Here is a 14253-nt window from a genome sequence, read left to right on the forward strand (position 1 = left end):
GAGCCTCCTGCCTGACCAACTATGTTTCATCTCTCTTTTTGTAGTTCTCTTATAGGTGGAAATACAAATGAGCAGAAAAACTGTCGAAAGTGGTAGGGAAGGGGAGCTGGTAATTCAGAAGCCAGGAAGACAGCTGCCCTTTGGAAGTAGGGAGCAGATTAAAAGTGAATTGCCCCACATTTCCCACACTTCCTTTAGTGGATAAGGCCAGGACCTTGGAGTAGCCTGTAACTGGCACAGGGTCACCAGAGCCAAGGATTAAAACTCTGACAAGTTAGATCTATCAATCTCCACCATATCCTGGCTATGTTAATTCTGGGTCAACTAAGAAAAAGCTAAAACGTCTCAAACTCTTTGCCATGGTTTTCCTAATCCTCATTGTTTTATGAGCTAAACAGGAGGAAAAGGGAAGAACTCACCGGGTGGTCATGACAATCACCAGGACTTTTTGCTCCCATACCATGAGCCAGAAATCACGGTAAGTATTCTCCAAAGGGCCTGGAATGGAAGGATAAGACAAGGAACATTACCCTGGGAAGCCCTTCTTTCCTCCCCAGGCATTTCTGGTTTTGTCCCCAGCTAGTAACTCCAAAGCACAGATGCTGGCTCCCTGCTCTTCTCACTGCATCCCTGCTATTCAGGGTGGTCCTTGAACCACCAGCTCCAGCATTGTATGAGAGAGTATTAGAAATGTGCAATCTGCATTTTAAGAAGATCCCAGGTAAGCTGTAGGTAAGTTACAGTTTGAGAAATACTGTACGTACCTTCTCAAGAGCCTTACCATCAGGACTTGAGCTGGCACATCCAGACAGGGTCAACTGTGTACACGACTCTAGCGGTTTTCATCTCCCTAAAGCCTTATAATCATCAGTAGCCTACTAAACCACTCCCCTTCCATGTCCCATCATGGGTCTCCTCAGACCCAACATGCTTGCCATTCAATCTCTTCCTTCAAAATTAGCCTTCTCTTTCTGTTTTCCCATCTCTGTTCAAAAAAGTATTGGCATTCTTAAATCACTCAGTTTTAAAAAGTTGGAGTCAACTCTGACTTATCCATTTCCTTTATCTTCCAGAAGCAATCACCAAGTCCTAGAGATTTTTTTGCCTTGGATTGTTTTTGGTTTTCATCATGCCCTCCTGACCCAACTTCACTGCCACAAGGACCACATCATCTTTTGTCTGAGTTACTGTAATACCATCTTGGTTTATTTTTCTGAATAGGACTCCTTCCCTTCCAGTCTATTCTGGACACCCCTGCCAGCTGAATCTTTCTAGAAGCTTGCTTCATCACAGGGGCACCTGGGTGGCTCAGTTGGTTAAGCATCGACTCTTGATTTTGGCTCAGGTCATGATCTCAGGGTTGTGAGATTAAGCCCTGTTGGGTTCCACACTCATTAGGCTCCACACTGAGTGTGGAGCCACTTAACAGTCTCTCTTTCCCTCTCCTTCTGCCCCTCCCCTGCTCGCACTTTCTCAATCTCTCTCTAAAAAAATAAATTAAAAAATAAAAACTTGCTTCATCACAATATAGACAGCTCTTGACGGCATAGCTGGATCAAAACAGCTTAACCATTTAATGTATGTGGTCTTATATCAGTCACTTTACTTTGTGAGAATGAATCATGTCTCAACAAACATGGTGCTGAGGGTAAGAGCCACATTGTCAAGTTCTCCTTTTAGAGTTAGAACCTTCACAGGACTGGGCACTCAGGGGAAACTTTGAAGATACCTGTGGGCCACCAACTCCCTTTTAAGCAAGGAAGTAATAACTTGGGATAATTCCGTGTACTTTCCCAGTCCTTTTTCCTCTGCTTTTAGGGAAGAAGGGCAGTATCAAGGGTTGATTTTGTGCTGGAAGTCTGCTGGTTTTACTACCGTTTTTGCTAAAGCCTTTTAGGAGCATTAATGTTTTATGATACTAGAATTCCCTCTTGGCAGAAGTGGACACTGCCAAAAGCATGTGAGATCTTGGAAGCAAGCTAAATGTCTATCAAGAGAGAGTTGTTAAATTATGGCATATCCCCGATTTGTAGTCCATAAAGGTGATGTTGTAAGATTTGTTATTTTTGCTCTGGAAAGGTATTCACAAGATACCACCAAATGAACAAAGAAGTAACATAGAGAAAGAACCCATCTTGTTAGATATTTTATATGTCTGTATCTATTTGCACAGAAAACAGTTTGGAAGGAAATGCTACAGAATGTTAACATTATCTCTGGGTCTTAGGGTTATGAGTGAATTTCATCTCCATCTTCTAAATTTCCTACAATGCACTTACATTACCATAGTATGTATGTGAAGATAATAAGAACTCCCGTTCCCCATCTCTGACCCCAGCCTTGTCCACATCCTACTACCCTGCACCACAGCAGCACTCATATGCTTTATTCTCCACACTCAAATCACTGGCAAAAATGGTGTTCCCAATCAGAGCGCCTGACCACCCAGATACCATTCAGACTCAGGCTTCGCAAAGAGGGCTCATAATATCCTCCAAGGCGTAAGAGAGACTTAGAAGGGAAAGCTGCACCTCCCAGATTACTCTTTAACAGTGAACTTCTCTGAAGAACTCAAGTCAGTGGTTTATTCTGACATGGGTGAAACAATCCTCTGACTTGGCTTGTGAGGACTTTTGAATCAAACAGACATACTTTCAAATCCTGGCTCTGCCACTTACTGTGTGATCCAACATCGCCTAACCTCTTTGGGCTTCAGTTTGTTCATGGGTTAATAAACCTTCCTTGCAGAGTCTCTGTAATAATTAGATGAAGATTATATACCTGATATATAATAGATATTCTCAATAGATAACAGATATTATTAATAGAAATAGTATTATTAATAAGAATCAAAATACTGAATGTAGCCAAGAAACTTAGCCAGGCAAATCAAATCAGCCTGCTCCACAGCACAGGACCCCCATCTTCCAGTCCTAAGAGAGTACTGATGCTGTCTAAAGGTGATCTGTGCTTGACTCAAAATATCTCTCATACTCTTAGGGGAGTTTCTTCCGGATACGGCCTTCAAAGCCACCCTAAAGAATCCAGTTCCTGAAACTCTTGAGTAGTAGCTTTGCCTTCTAAACCTGGAGAAGGAAGCATTCTGGGGTACCCTCGAGCCAATCCTTACCCTCCATAAGCCCAATCTGCCAACACCATCCTCCTCAACAAAGCCCCTACTCTCAGGCAGATCACGTCATATCATATATGCCAAAAATTTTTCCTGATAATTCTCATTTCTTCTTAGGGTCTTAAAAGGACTCTTCTAGGAGGGAGTGGTCCCTCCTAGGAGGAAAATATAAACCTGTGATCATCAGACCAATTAACAATATATCAAGAATCCATTTTTTTCTCCCTCAACTTTTATTTTGAAAAATTTGAAACCAACGAAAAGTTGGAAGACTACTACAACGTACTCATAAATTCTTTAGCTCAAAAGCTATCGTTTTTAGCTATTATTTCAACATTTATTTCTATCTATAAATACACACACTTTTTATTTTGTAACTATTTAAAAGTTAGTTCCAGAAATTATGACACTTCGGGGCACCTGGGTGGCTCAGTCGGTTAAGTGTCTGCCTTCAGCTCAGCTCATGATCTCAGGGTCCTGGGATCGAGCCCCGCATCGGGCTCTCAGCTCAGTGGGGAGCCTGCTTCCCCCCTCTCTCTCTGCCTGCCTCTATGCCTACTTGTGATCTCTGTCAAATAAATAAATAAAATCTTTAAAAAAAAAAAAAGAAAGAAATTATGACATCTATTCCTAAATACTTGGGCACATATTTAGAAGAACAAGGACTTTCTCCTATAGAACAATACCATTATCACACTGAAACAATTAAACACTGATACAATAATATTATCTAATATACAGTCCCCAATTATCCCAAGTTTGTCATTAACAGTTTTCTTCTCTAAACTGAAGTTCTAATAATGGGCACATGCCTTTGGTTATCATGTGTCTCTAGTCTCCTTTAATCTAGAAGAGTTCCCTGCTTTTGTTTTTCTTGGCATTAACTTTGAAGAGTCTAAGCCAGTTTTCTAATAGTATGTCCCACCATCTGGATTTGTCTGGTTTACTTTTCACGATTAGATTCAGACTTAAAAATTGGCAACAAACAATAAAGGTTATGTTATATAGTTCTCACTATATCACAACAGAGGCATGATATCTATTATTGGTGATACTAAGTTTGATCACTTGCTATAGAGGTATTTGCCAGATCTCTTGCTGGCCATGCTCTGCAATGGTCAAAGGGCCTAAAGCCCATAGGGTGGCCTCTTACGTCCTCCTCTCCCCACCCTTTTTGAAGGCAACTTGGTATTCTCCTTGAGATGGCCGAGGCCAGGTCAGGAGGACTACTGGAGCCCACAGGAGCATTCATAGAAACTCTTATCTGAAATCTTCACTGTCAGACCTAGTACAGACTATCTGTATCAGAAGACTACTGGGTACTCTCTGATGGTACAGGAACCAGCAAAAGTCTCTTAGGACAGCAACACCCTTTCATAGACTGGACTCAATCTCTGAGAAGCTCCACTGCCACTTTTGGCCTCCTACTGGACATAAAAAGCATCTCACTGGCCAATGAGTTCAGATGTCCCATTCCCCTCGGTTGGCAATGCATAGTCCAAAAAACTTGTACTAGTGTTGTATGTTCAAATCTCCAGTTTATCTCTATGCAGCAAGTTTCCACATGTATCTGGTACAGAAACTCTATACCTCTCCTTTGCCTTCTCAATAACACCCAACCTTTATGAAATGCCAGGATTTAGTGGCCACATCACCACCTCAAGTTACCTTCAAAAACTATGCAATCATCTGGTACAAGAGATCATAGGTAGTTGACATAAAACCAACTTGTAAGGAGCACCCTAACTTACCTTGTGTACCAATGTAAGCATTCTTCTGCTTGTAGCCATCCATGAAACTGGCATTGATGTAATCTGTCTAATGATAAAAAGGAAATGTCATTGCAGCTGTGTGGAATACACCATTTGGGTGGGAAAATTATGTACCAGGTAAATAAAACCCAAGGTATAGATATTCTTTCCCTGTCAGACAGACAGTGAGGAGCAAAAGCATCAGTTCAAAACTTGGTTTCTACCAATGTTACTGGAACAACTGGATCCACATGCAGGAAAAAAAAAAAAATCAAGCTGGACTGTTCTTCACACTAAACACAAAAACTGACTCAAAAATGGATCACAGACCTAATGTTAAGCATTAAAATTATAAAACTCCTAGAAGAAAATGTAGGATTAAATCTCTGTGACCTTGGGTTAGGTAAAGCCTTTTTAGATATGACACCAAAAGTACAAGCAGTAAAAGAAAAAAACAGGTTCACTGAACTACATTAAAATTAAAAACTTTTGTCCTTCCAAGGACACCATCAAGAAAGTAAAACCACCTACAGAATGCACATATTTGATAAGGGACTTATATCTAGAATATATAAAGAACTCTCACAATTCAACAGTAAAAGACAACCCAATTTTAAAATGGGCAAAGGGGGGCGCCTGGGTGGCTCTGTCATTTACTCAATGACTCTTAATCTCAGCTCAGGTCATGATCTTGGGGTCATGAGTTCAAGCCGTACGTTGAGCTCCATGCTGGGCATGGAGCCTACTTAAAAAAAAATAAATAAATAAAAATAAAATGGGCAAAGGATCAGAACAGACATTTCTCCAAAGAAGATATACAAATGGCCAATAAACACATGAAAACACGCTCAACATCATTAGGCACCAGGGAATGCAAATTAAAACCATAATGAGGGGCGCCTGGGTCGAGCGTCCGACTCTTGTTCTTGGCTCAGGTCTTGCTCTCACTGTTGTGAGTCCGAGCCCCATGTTGAGCTCTGCTCTGGTCATGGAGCCTACTTAAAAAAAAAAAAAAAGTGAAAAGTCAAAACCATGATAAGACACAACTTCATACCCATTAGGATAGCTACAGGTACAAGATACCAACACATGTTGGCAAGGATGTGAAAAAACTGGAACCCTCATATACCCCTGGTGGGAATGTAAAATGGTGCAGTCATGTTGGAAAACAGTGGCAGTTCTTCAAAAGGTTAAACACAAAGTTACCATATGACCCAGCAATTCCACTCCTGAGGGAAACGAAAACATATGTCCATAGAAAAACTTACACACAAATATTCATAACAGCATTTTTTATAATAGCCAAAAATGAATACAACTCAAATGGTATTCACCAGATGAATGGGTAAATAAAGGTGGCATATCCATACAACGGAATATTATTTAGCAATAAAATGGAGTGAAGTACTGACACATGCTACAACATGGATGAACCTGGCAAACATGCTAAGTGAAAGAAGCCAGACACAAAGGCTATATATTGTATGATTCCATTTATATGAAATGTCCAAAATAGGCAAATCCATAGAGACAGAAACTACACAGACTGGGAGAAAATGGTGGGTGACTGCCAAGTGTATGGAGTTTCTTTTTCAGGTGATAAAAATGTTCTAAAGTTGATTATGGTGGTGGTTGCACAACTCTGTGAATATATTAAAAAACACTGAATTAGGGGCACCTGGGTGGCTCAGTCAGTTAAGTGTCCAACTCTTGCTTTCAGCTCAGGTCATGATCTCTTAGGTCGAGAGATGAGCCCCACTTTGGGCTCCATGCTCAGGAAGGAATCTGTGGGAGAGTCTCTCCCTCTGCCCCTCCTCCCACTTGCAAGCGCCTGTGCTCTCTCTCAAAATCAATCAATCTTTTAAAAAAAGGACAAAAACCAGACCACTGAATTATATGCTTTATTTTTTTAAGATTTTATTTATTTATTAGAGAGAGAGAGAGAAAGTGTGCGTGTGAATGGGGAGAAAGGCAGAGGGAGAAGGACAGACAGAATCTCAAGCAGAACCACCTCCTCCCCCGACCAAGTGCAAACCCAGATATGGGGCTCAATCCAAGGACCCTGAGATCATGACCTGAGCCGAAATCAGGAGTCATATACTCAACCAACTAAGCCACCCAAGGCACCCCTATACACTTTAAATGGATAAATTGTATGATATGTGAATTACATCTCAATAAAGCTGTTATTTACCAAAAAAGGAGCCCATTAAGACTTGCAGCACTGGTTCAAAACCAAATGGGAGGCAAGCCAAGCACCCTGAGCAGGAACATCCTGTCCATGCTGTCACACACAAAAGGCAAAGTGTGACTGGAGAAGGAAGAAAGCTATACCTCATATCTAGCACCATCAACAGCATGGGCCAAACACCCAGGCTCCTTTACTACCTGAATTAACACAAAGCAACAGCCAAATTCAGAAAGGTCTCAATGAACAGCTCTTGACTCATTCTCTTCTGGGGGCCTTCTCTCATCTCCTCGTGTCCTCAGTCTTATTTTAACGTCATTAGCTATCAGGGAAATTAAATAGGATTTTAATTTTTATTATTTTTATTATACCTTCTCACAAGATCTCTGCCAACATCCTTGCTGATAATCCAAGCTGGTAAAAGAGAAACACAGACGCAGCTACAGTGTCAAGTCATAGTACAACTAGTTGAGAGTATCTAGCAGGTACTAGGAATAGCAGAGGGTGTGGAGGGGAACAGGGGCACAAAAGACAAAAAGTTTCCGGGCGCCTGAGTGGCTCAGTTGGTTAAGCGACTGCCTTCGGCTCAGGTCATGATCCTGCAGTCCCGGGATCGAGTCCCGCATCGGGCTCCCTGCTCAGCAGGGAGTCTGCTTCTCCCTCTGACCCTCCCCTCTCTCATGTACTCTCTCTCTCTCATTCTCACTCTCTCAAAATGAATAATAAATAAATCTTTAAAAATAAAAATAAAAAAAGACAAAAAGTTTCCGTGTCAGACTAAAGAGAACTCATACTCGACTCCACTCTAGGGAGCTCAGAGTGACTCAAACCTGCAGGACCCAGGAAAGAAGGCATAGAAAAATACAAAGGATTTACCTGGTACATGCCAGTCGACACTATTCTGTAACACTCTTGGAACTACCTTCATGCTTTGAAAAGAAATACACTTCTTTAATGGAGACTTACTATTTCTTTATAAATAAGGATACCAGCTTTCAGTATCCTTGTCTCTGAGAGCACTGGGAATTAAAATCAACAATTTCAGAAGAATCATCAGAAATTAAAACTGAAAATGACCTCAGAGATAAAGTATAGATTTGGGGGCAAACTGAAATAGCAGAGAATCAAACCAAGTATACTATGTTATGGGCCATGTTCAATAGAAACTGTGACTAATAGCTTTATAATTCCAGGAGCAAATCTGATGAACAATTCACTAATAAACCTGAATCCACCATTTATTGTGGAAATAAAGCTTCTGCCAATGTTTGTAGTAATGAAAGGAATTTAATTCAAGTGATGATCTTTAGATTAATTATAGGATGACTAGAATAGTCTGCTGGTACACTGGGATTCACTTTCCTTCACAAATAATTTACTGAAGGTGTGATATATACTGTTCTAGGTACTGGAGACACAGCAGTCAAGAGAACAGATAAATACAGCTCACTCCAGAGCCTCAACTTAACCATTATACACCACTCCTTGAGAGCATATACTTGATGATCTCAGTAATAGTGATGAACTTACCTTAAGTCAGCCAGACTCTGAGCTAATGGTCCTGCAGGAAGACCCTTTCTTTTTTTTTTTTTTAAAGATTTTATTTATTTATTTGACAGAGAGAGAGAGACAGCGAGAGAGGGAACACAAGCAGGGGGAATGGGAGAGGGAGAAGCAGGCTCCCCGCGGAGCAGGCAGCCCAACTCAGGACTCGATCCCAGGACCCTGGGATCATGACCTGAGCCGAAGGCAGAAGCTTAACACCTGAGCCACCCAGATGTCCCAGGAAGACCCTTTTGTAAGGGTCCTGGACAGGGCTATAAATGCAGTTTACACATGATCTTAGCCAAAAGGCTGAGAATCAATTGAATTCAGTTTATATACTTGAAATGGTAAGGTCAAAAGAGATTAAAACCATGATCCTAGTGTCCCGATCCACATATCATATATACCCAAATACAAGGCAACGATTTTCCCAAAAATTATCCCCCAGAAAAAAGAGAGGGGATATAACAAGTCCCTATAATGTATGTCATGTTAAAGGGGCACTATCTAAATTCCTTTACTTTGAACAACAGCCTCGATCAATACTGTTTTTTTTTTTTAAGATTTTATTTATTTATTTATTTATTTGACAAAGAAAGCGAGAGAGCACAAGCAGGGGGTGGGGCAGAGGGAGAGAGAGAGAGAAGCAGACTCTCCACTGAGCAGGGAGCCCAATGCAGGGCTTGATCCCACGATCCTGGGATCATGACCTGAGCTGAAGGCAGACGCTCAACCGACTGAGCCACCCAGGTGCCCCAGTGCTATTTTTTTGATGCATATGGAGGGCACCAGACAAAACAGGTATATCCAAAGGAAAAAGAAGAAATGTAACACATACTTAGTTGTTGACCTCAAAATTCTAAGTGTTGGATAATAAAGAGGACTTTAAAAAAGAATACGTGAATGATTATGCTACAGAAAATGCATGAGATACAGGATGAAAGGAAAGAATAAACTGTGTTAATGTTATGCTAATAGCTCTTTCTGGTTTAGGATAAACTTTTCAGTGACAATACCATATACTTAAACAGAAGTAAAAATTGTGTGCTCTGGAAAACTGTTAGATTGACTCAGGAAGTGGCTCAACTGAGGGCAAGGACACTGATGTTAAAGGTGCATGTGAAGAGTTTCACTACAATGTATATATATGTGATTTTTAAATATGAATATGTGATCAAATTAATATATTAAATAATATAATCATTTGAACATTTTAACTCTATCCCTAGATATTTATGTGTACACTAGTTGTCCAAAATTATTTTAAGATCTTCTAGATGAAAAAAATCATAGGTCACTTATAATTAGAGTTGCCTCGTATTGATACATATACATTCATTAATATGGTAGAAAATAGGACTATAATTTTACAACTAAGGAGTAAACGGAGAACTAATTGACATTTATCAAGCACCTATGATATACCAGACCTTGCGCTATCAGCATTTACATAAATTTTTCCATTTAATTTCCACTTCGTACTGTGAGATGGGCTTATAGGGACTTCTTATGGTAACAGACTAACTCGTATATAGCAAAGTTAAAACTCCAATCTGATCTCTCTGGCTTAGAGTCCATGCTCTTTCTACTATGATATTAGTAAGCTTCATTTTGGAAAATTTCCCTCAGTGCTCCTGAAAAGATAGCATTTATCTGTGTACCTGCGTGTGGCCACTTCGTTTGGTCAACTTCACTCTAGTTTGGTCCAGGCAGGGTACATCCCCATAGCGGTTCTTCTCTAGGTTTCCTGGAGACCTGAAGAAAATGAAACAGACAAACTAAAACAAAGACAAAGAAAAGGTGGAAGCAGCGTGTATGTGTACACACAAAGTCCAGGAGTGCAAAGGTGGGTATCCGTTACTGTTGGTGTTGGAGACATGGAGCAATGGTCTAGTCTATCCATATTCCATATCATTTAACATTTTTAATATGTATGTATTCCTGTGAAAATAAAGATATTTCCATTCAAAAGAGAAAATGAGAGGGAAATAGGGATATAGCACCAAAAAAATCTGGCTGCTAAGAAACCTAAGTTCCAGTTGAACGTGGTAGGTTGACAACATATGTTTGACTCCACTCTATCTAGTAGCCTCAGTATAAAGGCACTAATCAGTACAAACCCCAAAAGTGATGGCAGAGACTTCAGCAGATAAAGAGTGAAATCCATTTTGGCAGAGAGAAAACAGATGGAGGAATTTTGGCTGACTTGGCCAAATGCAGAAAACTAGGACCCACAGAGGTATCTACAGAGAGACACAATGACTCACTCTCACCACTCCCACACGCTGGAAAGCAAGGCGAGTCACAGGGTTAAAAACAGAGGAATAAGTGAAAATATGAATGACAGACAGTGAGAATTCCCAGCCCTCTTCTCCCTGTCCTCTCCTATCCTATACTTCTATCAAGCTTGGACCCTCCCAAGCAAAAGAGTGGAGAATTCCTCTATGGAGAAAGTGAATAGCCCTACATTAAAGAATTCTGTCACCTAGAGTACACCAACAACAAGCTAGCTGATCATTTAAATTTGAAGATCACTCACACAAACAGCATTTCCAAGCAGCTTTTAAGGTCCTCACCCCCAACGTGTAAAACTAACAGCCAAAAATCTCCAGATAATTACAGAAGGCTCCAACACAAAAAAGAGACCAAACACATGGCAGTGAAAAAGCACAAAAGAGTGTCAGTAAGAAAAAATAAGTTCTAGGGGCACCTGGGTGGCTCAGTCGTTAAGTGTCTGCCTTTGGCTCAGGTCATGATCCCAGGGTCCTGGGATCGAGCCCCACATCGGGCTCCCTGCTCCGTGGGAAGCCTGCTTCTCCCTCTCCCCCTCCCCCTGCTTGTGTTCCCTCTCTCGCTGTGTCTCTGTCAAATAAATAAATAAAATCTTAAAAAAATTTTTTTTAACTTAAAAAAAGAAAAAATAAGTTCTAAAAGGCTATAATTAATACCCTCAGAGAGAAAAAGGTACTGTATCTATGAAACAAGAATAGGATGCTATGAGAAAGGAACAGAGACGAGAAACTCTTGGAAAATAAATAGGATATCCAAAGTAAAAACTTTAATAGAAAAGATGAAAAAGAAAGTGGAAGAAATTTTCCAGAATAAAACAAAAAGTCAAAGTGATGAAAAATTTAAGAAAACAAGACAATCATTCCAGAGCAGGAGTCAGCAACTATGGCATGGCCAACCTGTTTTTTGTAAATAAGAATTTTACAGGAACACAACCAAGCCTGTCAGTTTAGTACTGTCTATGACTTTTTTCACACTATAATGGCAGAGTTGATTACACTTGCAATAGAGATTGTAAAGGCCCACAAGCCTAAAATATTTACTATTTTGCCCTTCAAGAGAAAGTTTGTCAATCTCTGATCTAGGAGATCCAACCAGACTGACAGAAATAGTCCACAAAAAGAGAGCACTGACATAATACAAGGAAAGAGAGAATGAAAAACAGCTAATGTAAAAAAAAAAAAAAAGTCCTAGAACTAAAAACACAAGCCTTCAGAGTGCAAGAATCTATCAAGAACCCAACAAAATGAATGAAAAAAAAGGACCCACATCAAGCAAGACATATCACTGTGAAATTTTTAAATGGAAAGACAGATTATCTAAAAATGTCCAAAACATCTTGAGAAGGAATAAGAATAACATCAGACTGTTTAGTTGCATTGCTACTAATTAGAAACGGATTGTTTTAAAAGTTCTGTGGTACAATTATTTCCAACCTAGAATTCTATGCTCTAACAAGACTAAGTAAAGAAAGAAGATGGGGGAACCAGGAAACAAGAGCCAATAAAGGAAAGTGGGGGCGGAAATCAGGAAAAAGTCCAGACAACACCAACCTCAGTTTAGACTGGAGCAAAACCCCAAAAACTTCTGGAAGTGAGGTCTCCAAGGGAAAAAAAAAACAATTCATTATCTGATATATTTGACCACTTGGAAAATACTAACAATAGTGTAAAATAAATTTGATTAAGCATAGGGAAAAAAATAAAGATAGGAACATGGAAAACTAAAAACAGATGAAAAAATTAGGTAACTGGGCGCCTGAGTGGCTCAGTCAGTTAAGTGTCTGCCTTCAGCTCAGGTCATGATCTCAGGGTCTTGGGATCAAGCCCCGCATCGGGCTCCCTGCTTGGTGGGGAGTCTGCTTCTCCTCTCCCTCTGTAGTTCCTCTCTCTCTCTCTCTCTCTCTCTTAAATAAATAAATAAAATCTTTAAAAAATTTTTTTTAAATTAGGTAATTAACTCCAGAAGAAACAAGAAATTGAATTGATAAAATTTAATATATTTGATTTCATAGAAGCCCATTTCTTTTTTTTTTTTAAAGATTTTATTTATTTATTTGAGAGAGAGAGAGCGAGCACATGAGGGGGGAGGGTCAGAGGGAGAAGCAGACTTCCTGCTGAGCAAGGAGCCCGATATGGGACTCAATCCTGGGACTCCAGGATCATGACCTGAGCTGAAGGCAGTTGCTTAACCAACTGAGCCACCCAGGCGCCCAAAGAAGCCCATTTCTGCGTTAGAAAAATTTACATAGCCATAATAATGTAAACAATGACAATTGATTTAATAAAAAAATATGACATAATTATATTGGAAAAACAGTGAAAGGTGAACTGGAGACAGGGTGTTAAGAGCCAAATGCTTACCTACCATAAAAATCAATGAAAGAGTATTGTAAGTATTTTATTTAGAATCATAGAAGAAATACCAGAAGAAAAAGCTATTAAGAGTTGAAAATGGGGATGCCTGGGTGGCTCAGTCGTTAGTGTCTGCCTTCGGCTCAGGTCATGGTCCCAGGGTCCTGGGATCGAGCCCCGCATGGGGCTCCCTGCTCGGCGGGAAGCCTGCTTCTCTCTCTCCCACTCCCCCTGCTTGTGTTCCCTCTCTCGCTGTGTCTCTGTCAAGTAAATATAAATAAAATCTTTGAAAAAAAAAAAAAGTTGAAAATGGATACCTAGAGGAACCAAGGGTAAGGCAGGGGATTACCATTAATTTTAGCATTCCTATTCTTTGGTACTATTTATTTAAAAAAAAAATTGTACATATATTGATCAAGAAGCAAAAAAAATTACTAAAATATAAATATTACTCTAATATAAAATAATATTCTATTGTTCATAGTTACCAACAAATATGTAATGGAATAAGCAAAATAGTCTGGAAGGAAATGTACCATATTCATACTAGTTGCTGCTTCTGGGGAAGAGGGGAGAACTGAGGGTGAGGATTAGAAGGGATTTACAACGAATTCTTTCTTTTAATAACAAAAAAAGATGGAGCAAATATGACAAAATATTAAAAATTGTCAGTATTAATTCTGGTGACAGGAACATAGTTGTTTATCATGTTATACTCTGTACTTTTCCATATTTTAAAAAATTCCCTCTTCCCACACAAATAAGTCCAACTGATATTTTACAAAATCCCAAGAACAATTCAATGGAGGAAGGATTTTTCAGCAAATGGTGCTGGAGCAATTGGATATCCACAGACGTGCGCAAATGCATGTGCACATACACACACACAACATCAACATCAACCTAAACCTTACCTCTTAAACAAAAATTAATTCAAATGGATCACATACTTAAATAAATAAATGTGAAACATAACACTATAAAATGTTTAGAAAA

General features: G+C 39.7%; 1 protein-coding gene across 2 annotated transcripts in view; it reads right to left on the reverse strand.

Annotated features, from left to right (window-relative positions):
- PTPN9 (protein tyrosine phosphatase non-receptor type 9) overlaps positions 1–14253 on the reverse strand; it is a 76692-nt gene that overhangs the window by 4010 nt on the left and 58429 nt on the right. For both annotated transcript variants that reach the window (XM_027569917.2, XM_027569918.2), the window contains 3 exons: positions 10276–10369; positions 4882–4948; positions 420–498 (listed from right to left, as the gene is read on the reverse strand). In XM_027569917.2, coding sequence (XP_027425718.1) covers positions 420–498; positions 4882–4948; positions 10276–10369 — 240 coding nt within the window. The remainder of the gene's footprint in view (positions 1–419; positions 499–4881; positions 4949–10275; positions 10370–14253) is intronic.

This window comes from Zalophus californianus, chromosome 6 (assembly GCF_009762305.2).
Source record: "Zalophus californianus isolate mZalCal1 chromosome 6, mZalCal1.pri.v2, whole genome shotgun sequence".
Lineage (NCBI taxonomy): Eukaryota > Metazoa > Chordata > Mammalia > Carnivora > Otariidae > Zalophus > Zalophus californianus.